The sequence below is a fragment of the Dipodomys spectabilis genome, unplaced genomic scaffold (assembly GCF_019054845.1).
Source record: "Dipodomys spectabilis isolate Male_0828 unplaced genomic scaffold, ASM1905484v1 ptg000001l, whole genome shotgun sequence".
NCBI classification, from domain to species: domain Eukaryota; kingdom Metazoa; phylum Chordata; class Mammalia; order Rodentia; family Heteromyidae; genus Dipodomys; species Dipodomys spectabilis.
Window position 1 is genome coordinate 18,014,976 of NW_024870678.1, and position 17,586 is coordinate 18,032,561.

The 17,586-nt window shown below is 37.8% G+C and overlaps 1 protein-coding gene across 4 annotated transcripts in view; it reads right to left on the reverse strand.

Moving 5' to 3' along the window:
* The window catches only part of Arhgap18 (Rho GTPase activating protein 18), a 131,919-nt gene that overhangs the window by 43,685 nt on the left and 70,648 nt on the right, over positions 1-17,586 (reverse strand). For all 4 annotated transcript variants that reach the window (XM_042682835.1, XM_042682916.1, XM_042683065.1 and 1 more), the window contains exons 2-5: positions 16,708-16,910; positions 13,361-13,596; positions 9,012-9,075; positions 3,254-3,432 (exon numbers count right to left, since the gene is read on the reverse strand). In XM_042682835.1, coding sequence (XP_042538769.1) covers positions 3,254-3,432; positions 9,012-9,075; positions 13,361-13,596; positions 16,708-16,910 — 682 coding nt within the window. The remainder of the gene's footprint in view (positions 1-3,253; positions 3,433-9,011; positions 9,076-13,360; positions 13,597-16,707; positions 16,911-17,586) is intronic.

Genomic DNA, 17,586 nt, shown 5'->3' on the forward strand with positions numbered 1-17,586 from the left:
GTACCCTGCTCCAAGCTAGACTTTTCAGATATTTTTGTTATTGGCTATGACCTCTGTACTACATAAATATTTTATACTATTATGAAATAAAATTACCTTTCATAAGAGCAATCTCGAAGTTGTGAATAAAATGAAGCAAATGCATTTGGGCAGGTATGCAGCTAATAGCATGACCATCAAGAGAATTAACAATGAAAAGCAACCTGAAGCCTAATAATCTATTCCAGGGACACAAACAGCTGAAGAAAACCAAGTCTAAAGCATTTCTAGTGTTCAGATTGAAGGTGGTGAGCATTGTTATTCTGAGAAAGCAGTGCATTACTACAACATAGACTAAACAAGTGCTCATGTGTTATTCTAAATATATAACCTGACATTTCCAAGAATTACAGTTCGCTACATGGAAGAGAGAAGATACATGTCTGTCTTTTGAGAAGGCTTGAAAGTCATGATCACCTCTGAGAACTAAACACTCCCAGTGTTCAAAACTGTATTTCTACTAAATAGAACCAGGGATTTTCACAGAAGTAGACAATTTTAGGTCTACAGCAGAAACTATTCTAGATAGCCTGGGCATTTATCAAGAGTTGTGTCAAATATGTATGAATCCATGAACTAAGACGCTGCTTTTATAAAATAAACACCAAACAACATGAACTGGTCACTAGTGAAATGGATTCTAAGTGACTACATTGAGGGAACTTTTCCTAAAAGACACATCCAAGTGAGGGCTGAGAAGGTGGCTCAGTGGTAGAGTGCTTGCCTCATATGCATGAGGCCCTGGGTTCGATTTCTCAGCACCACAAAGGCAGAAAAAAGCTGTAAGTGGCACTGTGGCTCAAGTGGTAGGGCACTAGCCTTGAGCTGAAGAGCTGAGGGACAGCACCCAGGCCCAGAGTTCTGCCCCCATGGCCAACAAAAAAAAAAAGAAAAAGAAATATCCAAATGAAATGACAAACAAAATACTACAATATCATTTTGCAAACATCAGTAAACTAATAAATCTACGTATGGGTCCATTATAGCAATTAATTTCAACAAAAACAGAAAAATGTTGTCTCTCCTGGAAAAAAAAAATATACTGTCACATATTTAAAGATGTCTTGACAAAAGCACTAGACCTAAATCTAATATATTATAGTCAGCTAATTTATAAAGAAAAAGATGTCAAACTACACTATGGGTATAGAATTAACCAAAGGAAAAAATTGTTTACAGATCAATAACAAATCTTCTTTAACCACTGAATTTTGGGGAAGAGAGAGGGAGAGACAGACAGATGGACCAACAGGGGGCGGCGAGGAAGAGGCATGAAGGGAAAGAGACAAAAGAAAAGTAAGGAGGAAGGAAAAAATACAAGGAAGAAAGAAAAAAATAGGAAAAAGGATAGATGTAGAGTCTAAAAGACCTATCAGCCAATTGCAATATATAGACTATCAAAATGTACAAAAAGGATATGAAATTTAGTATACAATTTCGTATTTGAACACTGAATATTTGCTTTAAAGAGCTTGTTAGCCTATCTTAAGCTATAACAACAACATATGTTGTAAAAATCTGTTTATTAGTAACATAAATATTTATAGATGATAAGTATAATTCAGGGCTGTTTCAAAATAAAAGAGAATAAGAAATTGGAAAGGGATACAGACTGAACGTCATTATTGAGCTTGGAGGTTGGATAAGAGTATTTGAAAGCTTACGCTATCATTTATTGTAGCACTTGCATGAGTGCTATTCTCAGTAAATTAATATATTTTCAAGGTATTCAGGAATAATGAGAACCATGTACATAGATCTTGGATCATAAATGTCATTTGCTTCTGAAAGGAATCAGTTTCTTGAAGGCTTGGCTGCTTTCAAGTCTGAGGGGAGAAAATTACAAGGTGAACTCAGAACATCTTGTGCTAGGAAGGAAAAAAAAGCACAAGAATGATGAGAGCATGATAAAATAGGAGAGAAACCAGCTGGAAGGGGCTCTCACTGGCAAAGGTGGTGTAAATTTGAACATCAAAAAGAAATTACACTGGTTTATAAAACACTGAATAAAAAAAAAGAAGTCACCAGTCAAACATGTCATTTAAAACCGAAAAGAGAAAAGAAAAGGAAAGCCAATTATAGAAGATTGCCAAACAAATAATATAGAAGGTATAATGGAATCAGAAAATCAACGTTTCTCCAACAAGAGTTAATGGTTTCAGACAAGTTTACCTGGGGATGACGAAATCACTGGGCAAAAAGTTCCTATCATTGCCAAGTGCTGGTGACTCCTGCCTGTAATCCTAGCTACTTAGGAGTGTGAGATCTGAGGATACAGTTCAAAGTCAGCCCTACCTAGCAGGAAAGCATATGATATTCCCCAATTAACTACAAAAGAAATGGCAAACAGATCTGTGACTTAAGTGGTAGATCACTGGTCTTGAGCACAAAAGCTCAAGGACAGTGCCCAGATCCTGAGTGCAAACCCCAGGTCCTGCGTGCATGCACACGTGCGCGCACACACACACACACACACACACACACACACACAAAGTTGCTATCACCTAGATCCACCTTGTTTCAAAGACTGCAGCTTAGTGTAAATTGCACAGTAGAAAAAGTTATTCTAAGGAGAACAAGTGAACATTTCCTTAGTCAAGTTTGTGACCAAACTTCCATCATCAGTAGTGACCACCTGACAGCATGCACCTGTTGTGATAATGCAATCAGAGGCAGAAACAATCTGTGCAGTTCATATTTAATGCCTAACTTGAATCCAGTCACGAGGAAGAAACTAGACAAATCCAGAAAATTATTCTGCACTCTTCAAAAATATTAAAGAAAAAGAATATCAGAGAGAGGTCTCAATTCAAAAACACCTAAACAAATAAGACAGGCAATGCAACATATATCCCCTCAAATCCCACATGGAGAAGAGAAGTGACAAGCCCTAAACAAACATCTTGTAATGACTGCAACTATTTTCATGAGTCTATTAAATTTAGCTAACATGTTAGTGTCCAGTTTCATCTATATTTTATAATTGTTTTGTTTGTATGTACTTGGAAATCTCTAAAGAAATTATATGCCAGCACCATACATATACAACAGATATAGATAGGTTATGAAATATTAATAATTGCTGATTCTCTATGAAAGCTATAGTGTGTTTGCTGTTATGCTTTCAAATCTTCTGTGATAGTCTCAACCTTCAAAATATAAAAAGCTCATGAGCAGGAACACTATTAGTGATATCTGAATATGTTGTACGTACAGGTAATGAGGCATCACAGCCTTTGTTCTTCCAAGTCTTATCCTTGGAGTTCTCTTCCTCATCCACAGCTTGTTCTGCAAATGACACCTCCAGGTTGATGTCTGCTTCAGAGGCAGGTGTATCTTCAGGCACCAGTACCACCAGATCCTTATTAGCAACAATGAGGCTAGATGACTGGTCTGGAGAGGGGGGAAAACAAAAATCAATTCATATGATTGCCTCTTTCCTTCCTTCCTTCCTTCCTTCCTCTTCCTTCCTTCCTTCCTTCCTTCCTACCTCTTCCTTCCTTCCTTCCTTCCTTCCTTCTTTCCTTCCTTCCTCCCTCCCTCCCTCCCTTCCTCTCTCTCTCTCTTTCTTTTTCTTTCTTCCTTTCTTTCTTTCTCTCCCTCCCTCCCTCCCTTCCTCTCTCTCTCTCTTTCTTTTTCTTTCTTCCTTTCTTTCTTTCTCTCCCTCCCTCCCTCCCTCCCTCCCTTCCTTCCTTCCTTCTCTCCTTCCTTCCTTCCTTCCTTCTCCCTGACCTCTAATGTAGTAACTACATAAAAACCATTGTGAAGAGCACTATTTCCTCCAGGCAGTAGTTAACTGTGTTTTAACAATAAAAAAGTAGACTCAGGCATCTTCATAATGGTTTGTGGGGAGGAGACAGGGAGACAGTAGTGACTAGAAACCCATGATTCACTTGTGGAATCTTTCTTCAAGATCACTGTTTTGATACAAGGTCTAAATTCAAAACCTTAATGAACAATATAAAACTCTTGATGGAAGAAAACCTCCTAAATCCAGTTCATGTACCTGTTGTTTTATTCTACATTGAAGAATTAAAGAGAAAAACAAAAAACAAAAACAAAAAGAGAGGAGAGACTGCTGTGATCCCCGTGAGATAGAGCGGCATACCACTTCATTGCCTCAACTCAACAGATTCCTGGGAACAACTTCTTCCACACCCTGAGCTGCTTGAATGGAATGTTACCTACCTGTCAGGGTACAAATTCCAAAACAGAAGTTAATGCCAAAACCTTATCACTACGGGATTTGAGTTTAAAGGTACCTGGCACAGGCACCTCCTACAGCCACTAGTACCAGTAAATTGAGGATATTCACACCAATATTTCAAGTGTGCGCAATATAATCACTTTGTTTTGACTTATTTTGTTGGTTTGTTTTAAATCCTCTAGGAAAGAATGAACATGTAAAAAAAAATCCCTGAAGAAAACACAAGCTTTAATCTTTAAAGAAAATAATTGTAAGACTATTTGGTAAAACTTTTATTTTAATGCAACTCTCTTTAGAAAAACTCAAGTACAAAGACTGTGATCACACCTTTCATTGCAGACTTTGGATTCAGGGTAAAAAGCTTACAATTAAAGAATGAATGTATGTAATTCATGTCCATGTTTCTATACTAACAAGCTCACAGGAGATACAAAGTGATGGAATGTAAAGTCACTTTAAAAATATAATAAATACATCAGACAGACAGATAGATCATAGATATGCCTGCTGTTCAGAGAAATGATTCTAGTCATTTAATTTAAAAGTAAAACTGTTTCATCAAAATGAAATTAAGAAGTCAATGTGAATCTAATCTTTTTCACTCCATTTTTTTTTTTTTGTGAGAGGGACAAGGATGATCAGCCTTTGAACTCAGTGCATCATTGAGCTTACTTACTCAGCTGGCAATCTACCACTTGAGCCAAGCACTCAGCCAGGCTTTCTGCTAATTATTTTGGAGACAGAGTCTACAGTCATTCTCTACCAAGTACGGCTTTAAAGAACAATCCTCCAGGGCTCAACCTTCTGAGTAGCTAGGATTACAAGTGTCAGCTAAGAGTGCCTGGATTAAAATTTTTTAGTGTATCAACTAGTACTTTCTAAGAGATTTTATCATGATATTCCTATATGTGCATCTAATAAACTTCCTTTAAGTAAGCAAAGAGGTTTTTGTGGGTACTCAGCCTATGTGGTTATTCAAGGATTTCAGAAGGGCTAACTGTGGATTAAGACTTCACTGTTGCTATCTTGGAATCCAAACAAAAACCTCACGGGTATTGGTGCCATCCCTCAGAATAAATAAGAATCAATTTCAGCTTCGTTGATACTAGTATTGTAGGCTACCATTTATGTCAAAGCCTGTGACAGCTTTTGGAATACCTATAATTTTTATTATTAGATTTTAAGGTATTAAGATACGTGTTAAAGCACAGTTTAATTTTATTTTCCCATTGGTTTACACTACTTTATGCTTTGCTGTGAATACATATATTGGTTTCCTAGGAAACCACTCTGAGAGGGAAAAAAATGATTAGACCTTTTCTTAAATTAGAAGCTACCTTTCAGCAGCTGAGTGTTTATGGACAAGAACTTAAAAACTATTTTCCATGAAACCTACATATCAGGGTTACAATAATCACCCCTGAATACATGTACCAAGATAAATGCAGCAGGCTGAATTAAAAATTGAGTAGTTATAGTTAAGTTAGAGCACATTTAGAACACATGGATTTCCTCCAGAAACACAGCAAAAATTAAACCTCAGTCCCAATGGAAGAAGTAGTAGGAGAAATAATAACAGGGATGGTTGGGGTCACTACAATAAAAAAAAAAATGGATGGTTCAATGTTTTAAAACATTCACAAATTAATCTCAGGGTGCTGGTGGCACTCCTGTAATCCTAGCTACTCAGGAGACTGAGATCTGAGGATCCTTCATAGCTGAGACGGAAATACCTATGAGACTCTGATCTCCAATTAACCAGCAAAAAGACTGAAGTGGGTGTTGTAGTTCAAGTGACAGGATATTAGCCTCCAGCGAAAAAGCTAAACAATAGCTCCAAGACCCTAAATTAAGTCCTAGAAATACAAACCAAAAAAGAATTGGAAGAAAAACAAACAGAAAAAAGCAAACAAGAAAAACAAAAACAGGGCTGGGAAGGTGGCTCAGTGGCAGAGTGCTTGCCTTACACGCATGAGGCCCTGGGTTTGATTCCTCTGCACCACATAAGCAGAATAAGCCGGAAGTGGTGCTGTGGCCCAAGTGGTAGAGTGCTAGCCTTGAGCTGAAGAGCTGAGGGACAACACTCAGGCCCAGAGTTCAAGCCCCACAACTGACAAAAAAATGAATAGGAAGAAAGGAAGGAAAGAAAAAGAAAATTGATGATGAATCAATGCTCTATCCTCAAATAGAAAACCTAAAAGACAATACAAGATATACATTTGGCTCTTAAAGTCTTCAAGTATAAATATCTTAATTTTCTTAATCTATCTGCTTTGTTTCAAGTGGACAATAGTATAGGTTGCAAATTTTACAAATCTTTTAAAACTTTTTCAGTTAGTCAAACTATTCAGAAATGTCGTTTTTAAAAAGTACACTGTTTCGTCTTCATGGAAATCCAAAAGAAAATAATATAGTACACATTTAAATATGCAAGTTCAGCCAGGCACTGGTGACTCAATGCCTGTAATTGTAACCACTCAGAGGCTGAGATCTGAGGATCGTGGTTCAAAGACAGCCTTGGACAGGAAAGTCTGTGAAACTCTCTTCTCAAATAAACTACTCAGAAAAAAGCCAGAAGTGGCACTGTGGCTCAAGTGGTAGAGTGCTAGCCTTGAGAAAAAGAATCTCAAGGATGACACCTAGGCCCTGAGTTCAAGCCCCACAACTGGCATCAAAGAAGAGAAGAGAAGGAAGAAGAAAGAAGGAAGAAGAAAGAAGGACTAGAAGAAGAAATGAGGAGGAGGAGAAGAAAGAAAAAGAAGAAGAGGAGGAGGAGGAAGAAGAGGAGGAGGAGAAGGAAGAAGAGGAGGAGGAAGAAGAGAAGGAAGAAGGGGGAGGAGGAGGAGAGGGAGGAGGAGGAGGAGGGGAGAGGAGGAGAAGGAAGAGAGGAAGTAGAAATGGAGGAGGGAGAAGAGGGAGAGGAGGGAGAGGAGGAAGAGGAAGAAGAGGATTCAAAAACACATTTGGACATGCCTAGTATTTCTCAATGTGTATATGAAACACTAGGTTCTTACAGGGTGGCATGATTAGGCAAAATTGAAGATGGACACTTAGTGGTGGATTAATGTGAAGACCCACAGGTAATATCCAAAGTAAAACTATTAATTTGGGAATATTATCAATTGACTATGTCTGAAAAACCCTGTATGGAAAAAGTGGTTAAAATAGACTCTATCATCTATGCCTTTCAGCCTTGCTCTGAAACCAGAGACAACATTTCCAAAGGTTTCATCCTGAAGCTTCCAATGTTTGCAAAACACGGTTAGTTAACTGGAGAGAGAAAGTGCATGCCATTGCCCAGAACCGGTGCGGCAGTGCCCACCCAGTGACTTGGATGGTGATACACCTTGTTATTCAAATGGAGGCTTGATGCCACCGCCTAGCATTCCAGCAGATGTAAATCAGGCGGTAGGTTTGTCATATTTCCCTTGTTGGCTACAATCTTGGTAGGAAAGTGCTCACATAATAAACTTGTCTTCCAGAACTTTTGTTGATGTAGTCTAGCCTACGTTACAATCGCTGACAAAGAATGAAAGCATGAAGAAAACAAAACAAAACACTCTTTGCCTCAATATCTGTTAGACAACTGCTTGTCAGTTGTCCCCAAAACCCAAAGCACATTGACACTGGTTAAAAAGCGTTCACTCTGTCTCTGAGGACCCAGTTCTTAGCAGGCCAAGGAGAGCTATGCCAACTTGCTTGCTCTAATACAATAGGTGTAACTACAGAAAGCATCACAGAATAGGAAAGAAAAGCAAGTGTTTTGTAAATAGAAATATATGCATATGTGTGGGCAGATTCATTAGCACACATAGATGCACGTTTTATATTCCAAAAAATAATAACACCAAAAACTAAGAGTACAGAATAATTCTAATAACAATATGGACTAAACATAGAAATACTGGATGCTTCAAGACTAAAACCTTCCATATAACCTTGGCCCAGTGGATGATTTTTGACAGGAAGGTTAGGAACATTTCCTATTCTGACTTTCACCAGTCTGCCCCAGGCTGCAACACTATGAATGGCACAAATGCCCCAGGCACTAAGATCTAAGCTCAAGTTTGTTATAGTTTGTTGAATAACAATGAGCAACCACATTTTTAAGCTGAAGTTTATTTAGGACATGTCCTTTATTTAGGACATGTGTTCTATCTATACACAAAAGAGCTCTACCATTTCCCTTGGGAAGCACCACTATAACCTTAATACTTTCTTCTATGCCTTGAAGTTTTACTTCCTATCTGAGATAGTTTTAGAAAGAACTCAGCACTCTTCTTCTTCTTCTTCTTCTTTTTTTTTGCCAGTCCTGGGGCTTGAACTCAGAGGAGCCTGGGCACTGTCCGTGAGGTTCATTTGCTCAAGGCTAGTACTCTACCATTTGAGCCACAGTACCACTTTGGGCTGTTTCTGTTTATGTAGAACTGGGCTTCATGCATGCAAGGCAAGCACTCTACCACTAAGCCATATTCTCAGCCTGCACTCGGCACTGGTAAGTGGATTAAATGAGGTACTCGTATCTGTATAGTTCCTAGCACATCGTAAGTATTTGGGAAAATATATATATGGATGTCAGATCAGATAAGAATATACGAAACAACTATACGTTCTGTTTTCTGTCATTAACCACTTAGGAATTTACATTTGAATTTTAATAGAATTTGCTTAGTGGAATTGAAGGAGAATATTTTACAAGGTTGTAAGTGTTTATTGAACTAATTAAAGGGGGAGGGGGGAAAACAAGAGAACAGGACCAACATACCATCTTTTCCTTCGTATTTGTTTTCATTTGTTCTTACTGACTGCAATTCAGTGCCATCTGGAGTCTAAACATAGAAAATGAGCCATTTAGTCATCACCACTTACAACCAGAGAAAATGGTATGGTAAATAATTCCATCATAACCTTTACAGTAACAGAAATGTGATCAGACTGATAAAGAGTACCATGGTTATAATCAACAAGCGATCATCCAACAAATATATGATTGCCCACAGTGTAAAACACAAAATATAAGAAACAATACTACACTCTACAGGGAAGGTATAAAATATTTTTTCACCATCAGCAATATTATTATCTGAAAGCTTGGCACAATGGCTCAAGCCTGTATAGGTACTTAAGCGGCTAAGATCTGAGATCTGATTGTGGTCCCAAACTAGCTCAGGCAGGTATGGCTGTGAGACTATTATCTCCAAATAACCACTCAAAAGCTAGAAGTGGAGGTGTGGCTCAAGTGGCAGAGTGACAGTCCTGAACAAAAAAGCTACACAAGAGCACAAATCCATGAGTTCAAGCCCTAGTACTGGCATGTGTGTGTGTGTATATATGTGTATATGTGTGTGTATATGTGTATATATGTATGTATATGTATTTATATATGTATATAAATACTGTTTGGGCAAGAAAAATAAGCTTGTTCAAAAACTTGTGATAGCCATTAAGTGATGAGTGGATGAACAAAAGGAGGTCTGCTCCACACAATGGAGTATTATTCAGCAAAACAAAGAAGTGAAAAACCAATGCATGCTTCAACGTGTAGATTAACTTTGAAAGCATTATGCTAAAAGAAAGGAATCAGTCACAAAGTGTCTTATGTTTTACAAGTCCATTTACATGAAATGTTTGGAATAGGCAACTTAAGAAAGACAAACTAGATCGGTGGTCCCTAGACGCAGTAAGGGGGCTACTGGTGAGATCGGGCGTGCTCAGGGTGGTATGGCCGTAGACAAGGGAGCTACTGAGAGTAACTATTAATGAGTAAGGGCTTTCCCTTGGGCCAAGGATGAGGAAAATGAACTAAAATGAACTGGAGTGGTGGTAAAAACTCTTGTGAACATAGTAAAATTTACCAAATCATGCGCTATATTGTTTGGTGGTTGGTTTTGTGTTTTAAGTATGATCTCACTATGTAGTACATATTAGCCTTAAACTCTCAATCCTTCTGTTTCAGCTTCCTGAGGACTGGGGTTATGGGCATAGACTGCAACGGGCCTTCATACATTAACCAGGTGAATTGTATGGTTTGTGAATTATATCTCAATAATGCTATTATAAGCCAAATTGCAAGGTGACTTGTCAGAAGAAATTCTTTGGGGAGAAAAAATAAAAAAAACAAATCATAAAAATGATAGAACTCGTAAGAGTTATCCAGACAACAATAATGGATGCCTGAGGAATTCAACCCCCATTGGTTAATGTATGTGTTGAGCCATGGGTAGCTCCTTTCACCAGTAAGTAGGGTCAGACAGTGTGCCTTCTTTCTAGAAAAGGCTTTGGAAGGATTGAGGGGATCAGGGAGGTCCCCTTCAGACTGAAAAAAGTTTAATCATCAGAATCCATCACTATCAACAGAAGCCTTTGTCAACCCCTTATCGTACATTTCACCTCCATCTATTAGCCATAAAGGAGTGTGCTTCCACCAAAAGTGTAAAAATTACACTAGGGCAAGTGTGTGTGTGTATGTATTCATATATGTGTGTATATGATGAATGTACTATTTAAATGTTCATTGTACCTCCTATCTCACACCGGTGGCAGATGAATACATGGCACCACACTAATGGGCCCCAGGACAAAGCAATTATCATTCTCTTTCCTCTGTCCACAAATGCACAGCGGGCTAGTCTTTTCATAGCACAATGCAAACCCTAAGTGATTCTTCCCTTTCTTGTGAACAGATATTTTGAGGTTTGTGGTCAGCTGTTTATAAAGCAAGTGAACACGGCACTGCACTGCAGATGATATCCATTTCTGTATCATATTTCCTAGTGTCAGCGAGGGCTTCATGAGAAAGTATGTAAAAGGAAGAGCTCAATTCATTCTTACTAGAGAACAGAGTTATGGGTGTTCTATCTGCTTGTGGGATGGAAAATGTCAAGAAAACTCCTAATAGGAGAGTAGAGATGTTTTAAATAAAGGCATGCAGTATAAACAAGTAGACACTATTTTACTTGTTTGATTATTTGTTTGTTAATTGTGCCAGTAGTGATCCTAGAACTCTGGACCTGGGTTATGTCCCTTTATAGCATTTTCACTCAAGGGTGGCACACCTACATTTGAGTCCCAGCTCTACTTCTGGGTCGTCATTGTTTTATTGGATATAAGAGTCTCATGAACTTTCCTTCCAGGCTGGCTTCACACACAATCCTCAGAGCTTAGCTTCCTGAGTAGCTAAGATTACAGGTGTGAGCCACCAGCACCTGGCTAGACAGTATTTGAATATGCTGGTGTTTGTTCTCTCTTAATGATTCCATCAGGTGATACAATCAATCAATAAACTTGAACTCCAAACTATGTGTTCAGAAATTTCCTAATTGTACTAAAAAATTATTCCTAGCACTGGGTAGCAATCCCTCTTGGAGACTTGCTGGGGCTCAGCTTTGCTAACTCAACCTTTTTTTTTACTTCCTCTTAGCCTCTTCAGGATTAATTCTTTAACTGTAAAGGAAATGTCCTAAGACTCTATTCCCTTTTTATTTTTCTACAGCTGGAAATGGAGTTCAGTCTTTCAGGAGTTCTTTGAATGTCCCACAGGATGATAAACCATTTATCCAGGGGCCTCAAACAATCAAGTAACCTCAGAATTCTTGGAAAAGGAGTAGGTTTGAGCCACAGTTGGCCGGGCAAGCAGAGAAGCAATCTGCAGCTAGAGAGGATTTCTTGGAAGAATAAAATGCCAAAGCGGGGGGGTGGGGGGGGTGAAGCTCTATGGAACAGAATAATACCTTCAATAAATTCCCTTCAATTCCATTGTTTTATGAAGAATAATGAAATCTTTATCACCTTCCATTTATAGTGTAAAGAGACTGTAATATTCACATTGCTTATTCTCAGAATAGTGTTTGGAAATGAAAATATAGCAGGAAAGAGAATGGTTAAATGCATGTACTTTAGAGCCAGAGAAATTTGGGTTTAGTATGTACGGGACATTGAGCTTAAGAGTCTATGAGCCTCAGCCATAGAATGGAAATGATAATAGCTTGTTTGTAAGGCAGCTGTGGGACTAAATGAGATAAAGCAGGTACTGCATTAGCATGGGGTGTAATAGTGGGGAGCAACTGTTTCTGCTACTCGTTATCACCACAACCACTGTTCAAGACTCTTCTCTGCTCTCAGTTCAACCATCACACTAGGTCTTCCCAGGGCAGAATGCAAATGGCTCTGTTTGCTTCATCTCATTTTCTTGGTAGCAAGATTTTCTTGAAGAAAGCATGGTCACTTGCATGGATGAATAATAAGTAATTTACTAGCTGGCTATTTTGAGTAGCACTGCTTGTTCTGGGTCACACAGCTCCAGTGCTTCTACTGTACCTTCTCTGATAGCAGTTCATTCATTAGTCATTACAGATTCCAGATTCTAGAAGATTCCAGATTGTTCCATTAGTTATTTAACCAACCATCCAGGCTGGGCAATGTGGGTCACATCTGTGATCGTATTTATTCAGGAAGCAGAGGTGGGAAATCTAGGCAAGGAAGTCCATAAAAACCCCATCTCAACCAATAGACAAATGCTCATTCCAGCTACATGGGAAGCAAAATCCAGCCTGCCCTAGACAAAATCATGACACCCTATCTCAGAAATAATTAAAACAAAAAAGGGTAGAAGCATGGCTGAATGGGTACAGCACCTACCTAGCAAGTACAAGGCCCTGAGTTCACATGTTAGAACCACAAAATAAGAAGAATGATCTTCAATGCATTATAATAATAAACAATCCAGACAAGTGTTCACTCAAATCTCCCATGTACTAGAGATGGTTCCAAGCACTTAACACAAAGAGGACAGTATTCTACATCTCAAGGTTTCTGTTTTGTACTTCATTTGCAATCAGCTCCCTCCCGCTCTACTATTTAATGAATCTTCCTACAAGAATCACAGAAAACATTCCAAGGGCACCATGTTGGATTTGATTATGCTTAACTTGCCCCTGAAGGGTCACTTCTAGAAGCCAGGGACCAAGACCTTCTTGTGAACTGCAAGTACAGAGCTCTGGTCTATGTATATCGCGGAAGATCATTATGTTTGAATGATTTCATTTCAAATAGACTGGTACAGCATAAGCTAAGCCATGAACCCTTGGCCTCATTCATATGAGAAAGAAAACTCACTTTTTCTTTCGATTCTTTCTGCTGAGCAAATATGTCTCTGACATCAGGAATGTGATGTTGTTTGTTTTTCTTCCTCAGGGTCTGGGAGACTGTCTCTATGCGTTTCTGAACAGCTGCTGCCTGGGTCCGGGTCAATGTAGATAAAAATACCATGCTTTCTTGTGGATCATCCACTGACTCACCAAAGAGATTAGACAAACCGGCCTCTTTAAGCCACTCTTCTTCCAGTTCTCCTTCTAGAACAATATGGAGAAAATGGTTTTTAACTCACAAAGCATTTTCACATATTTTAAGCTGTAAAAATATTCTTACTCAGGGACTGAGATGTAGCTTCATGGCAAAGGGCTTGATAAGCCAGTATATAATACCCTGGGTTCGATCTTTAGTACCAAAAAAGAAAAGACAAGAAAAAAAAAAGTTTTATTTCTTACTGAAACTCTTCAGTGCTGAGAATCATTATCTGAAATTTGGAGAGCTGCCATCCACTCTGGCCAGAGAAATAGCAAATTTTAGGTCAATTTCATATATACTCAATTAAAAATTTTTAAATTACTCCACATGTAATTAACCTCCACAATTTCCCTGCAGATTAAGTAGGGAGGATAATACTGCTCCCCTCTCAGATAAAAAGCAAACAGGTAAGAAGATAACTTGCTCTCATCCATCAAATTACTGAAGGAGGCATACCTGGGTAATATATTCAAGTCCAAGCTCTTGGCTTAAATACAGCAGTATCTCAGAGCCCAACATTAATTTATGGGAAGGCTTGTTTTTTCTCTTTGTAGTATCTGAGAGAATACGTGGAAAAGAAGTAAAGAGCACTGACAGGCATGTGGATGCATGCCTGCAATCCCAGCACTTAGGAGAGTGAAACAGGAAGAATGCACTTTTGAAGCCAGCCTGAGCTATACAACAAGACCTTACCTCAAAGAAAAAATAGGAGAGATGGGGTAACAGGTGTGGTGGCTCAAGCCTACAATCCAGCTACTTGGAAATCAGAGATCAGGAAGATAGAGGTTTTGAGGCCAGCGTGGAAAAGAAGTTAGTGGGTCTTAATCTGAACCAGAAAGCCAGGCACAATGAATGATGTGCATCAGTAATCCTGGTTACAAGGGAGGTATAAGTAGGAAGATCATTCCCTGAGGCAAGATTATCTGAAAAGCAACCAAAAGCAAAGATTTAACAAGTATGAGGTTCTGAGTCCACACTCCAGTACTCCCCCCTCCCACATGCCCCAGAAAGAAGAAAGAAAGAGAGAGAGAGACGAAAGAAAGAAAAGAAAGAAAGAAAGAAGAAAGAAAGAAGAAAGAAAGAAAGAAAGAAAGAAAAAAAGAAAAAAAGAAGAAAGAAAGAAAGAAGAAGAAGAGCATGTGAACACTGGAACTAATGCAAATTAAATTTTCTTTCTCAAATCCTACAAGTCAACACATCAAACTATATTTTTTACAAATTAAACATGTCCCTCAACTTTCAACAACAACAAAGAAAGCATATAGAGCTCTTATAAGAAACTAGCTAAAATAGCCACATGAATTCAAAACATTGCAAATAGAAAATAAATAAATCCAGTGGGCCCTCCACTTGTGTGGTCTAATGCATCTGAGGGACCCAAAGATTCCAAAAATTGTTCACTGTTGTAAAAATCAACCGTTACTATTAAGGCAGTTAAGGTAAAACATAGTATAGGTACACGAAATCAAATGGCAGGGAAAAAAAAGTTGTTGCCATGGCAATAAAAGTAAGATGACTAAAGTTTTTTTAAGTTGAGAAAAGGTAAGCACATAGGTCTATTTCCGTTCTTTTTGAATACTACGGATTCTATGCGACAATCAGTGAATGGAGTTCAACTTTGGAGAGTTTCTTGGATATACTTTTCTTCAATAGATCTAAGAAATGTTAAGTTAAGAAAAAAAATCTATCCAGCAATCAGAAGACTGAGACAAGAGGTTTACAAGTGGAAGGTTAGACTGGGCTACATTGTAAGATGTATCCTAAGCAAACAAAACTTGTCTAACTTTTCCTTTGGCATTATTATTAAGAAAATTTCCAAGCAATTTTGTAGTAGAGGAGAAAACACTAAACATATATATATACACATATATGTACACTTGTCTCAGTCTCAAAGTCATTTAGTTAAGTCTGTTGAGAAGAAGTTTCTATTAGTGAATGACAAAGCACTGACTTGTGGCTTTACCTTTTTGGCATTTTGTATCTCCACTGATAGACCACAATAGATTTACAAATTTATGGGTGGCATAGAAAAAAGCTAATATATGTCAAAACTGATGGTGAGAGCTCTTACTTTTGTGAAAATATGCCTTCCATAAAAGCAACCAGTACCTAAAACACAAACGTAAAAGTTATGGTAATCCTGCCAGGCCAAAAAAGAGTATATATGTTGTGCTTAACCGAAGTGGTTAAGTGAAAATTTTAGATTTGTTTAAAGGCACAGGTCATTAGTGAGAGTTGGGTGGCATTACAGAAAAGATGAAAGTATTTGTAGTATTCAAGATAAAAGCATGAAAAAGATCTAGTTTTTGGTTAACAGTGTTAATGTGTTCAAGAGTAAGTCTTATGACAGTAATGTTCTCCTCTATGTAGTTTAACGTTCTGGATCTATGTATGGGATAAGTATATTTAATGATTTTAAAATACTGAACTCTAAGCCTAAGTATTTATGTTTTTTCCTGAATGGTATTGTCCTTGGAACCATAGACCTGTGGATACCAAAGGTTAAGTAGCATTTCATCAAATCTGGAGTACAATACATTGACTAATATGACAGACTGCCACTCACAAGTTTTGATAACAATTTTCCTGTAGAAAAGATCTGGCTAAAAACAAGGTAGATATTCCTGAATATTTGTAAGTCTGCCATGAAAGAAACAGTAGAATGAACTTGTTTGGTTCTTCTCAGAGGCAGAAAAAAAACTACACCAAGTGAAGTCAAAGTTAGAAGATAGCCAGACATCAATCGATAAAATAAAGATCAAAACAAATCAAGGAGACGGACTCCTAGGAAACCAGTATCACTGCCAAGTTATGTGCTTTTCAAAACACTTCCTGGAGACCAATTGACTATGTGTAGAGAAACTTATGGAAGGAATGAAAGGCAATAGTCAATTTCAAAGAAAAGCTTAACTTGGCTAAGAGGCTACCAAGTTAGGCTGAGCTTCAACTAAATGAATTTGCTCATTACATTGTATCTGGAGCTACATCTATAAATCTGACAGGCAAGTAATATTCAAGTGGAAAAGCAACTGCCAATGTAATATTTGGATGTTCTCTTCTTCCTCTCTCTGTATTCCTTTATCTAAATACATATACAGACAAGTTTTATTTATTACCATCAGGCTCCTTGACAACTACCACTTCTTGATCTTGTTGTCTGCTTTCACTGGATTTCTTGATATTTTCTAGCTCTGTCCAATAATCCTCCATAGATAATTCGTCCAAGGAATCCTGGGAACTGGATCTGTCAAATGGAGGCCTCTCTGCAACTCTGGGAGCGGTGCTTTCTTGGTTCATGTTATAATGGCCATGTCTTCGGCTAAACGATTCAAAAGAAAAAGATGGCTCATTTTAGTACATAGAGATGCAGTACACTTTCTAAAACATTATAGCACTGAACTATACAGAATTTGGAAAAACCTTTAATTGTACTAAGTAAAGAAGATAAAAATTTTGAAACTGTTTATTGTGGAGGTGCTGCTGATTATAAGATGCTTGTTAAGAGTTTCATGCTTTCTATAAACAAGTATGGTGAAGAACAAATATCAATGTGGTAATGAACTTTCCATTTATGTGACACTCAAATTATTTTGGAATCACGTTGATCTGAATCTCTCTTTTAAGAAAATGGCAGGATGAATCTTCATTACCGGCTCTTAATGAATAGAATTGGAAAGAAGCTTGAAATAACATATTTATCATTTGTGCTTATAATCAAATTCAGTCAACTCTTATATAACAAATATTTGCAACTGATGAAGAGAGTGTTTGAGTTTCCATTTTATTTTAAAAACTGAAATAAAAATTGAAAGGTGAAGTTTGTTGTTACATTCTGCTGTTGGAATTTTAAGCCTTTAGTTATAATTGTACTCATGACATCCATGTATTAATTACTTTGCAATATGGATAAAACTTTATCAAACTTTTGCATTGCCTGGAATTACCTCAGCTATTTATCACAGGTATTACTTATAAAGAGGATAAATTGATGAGAT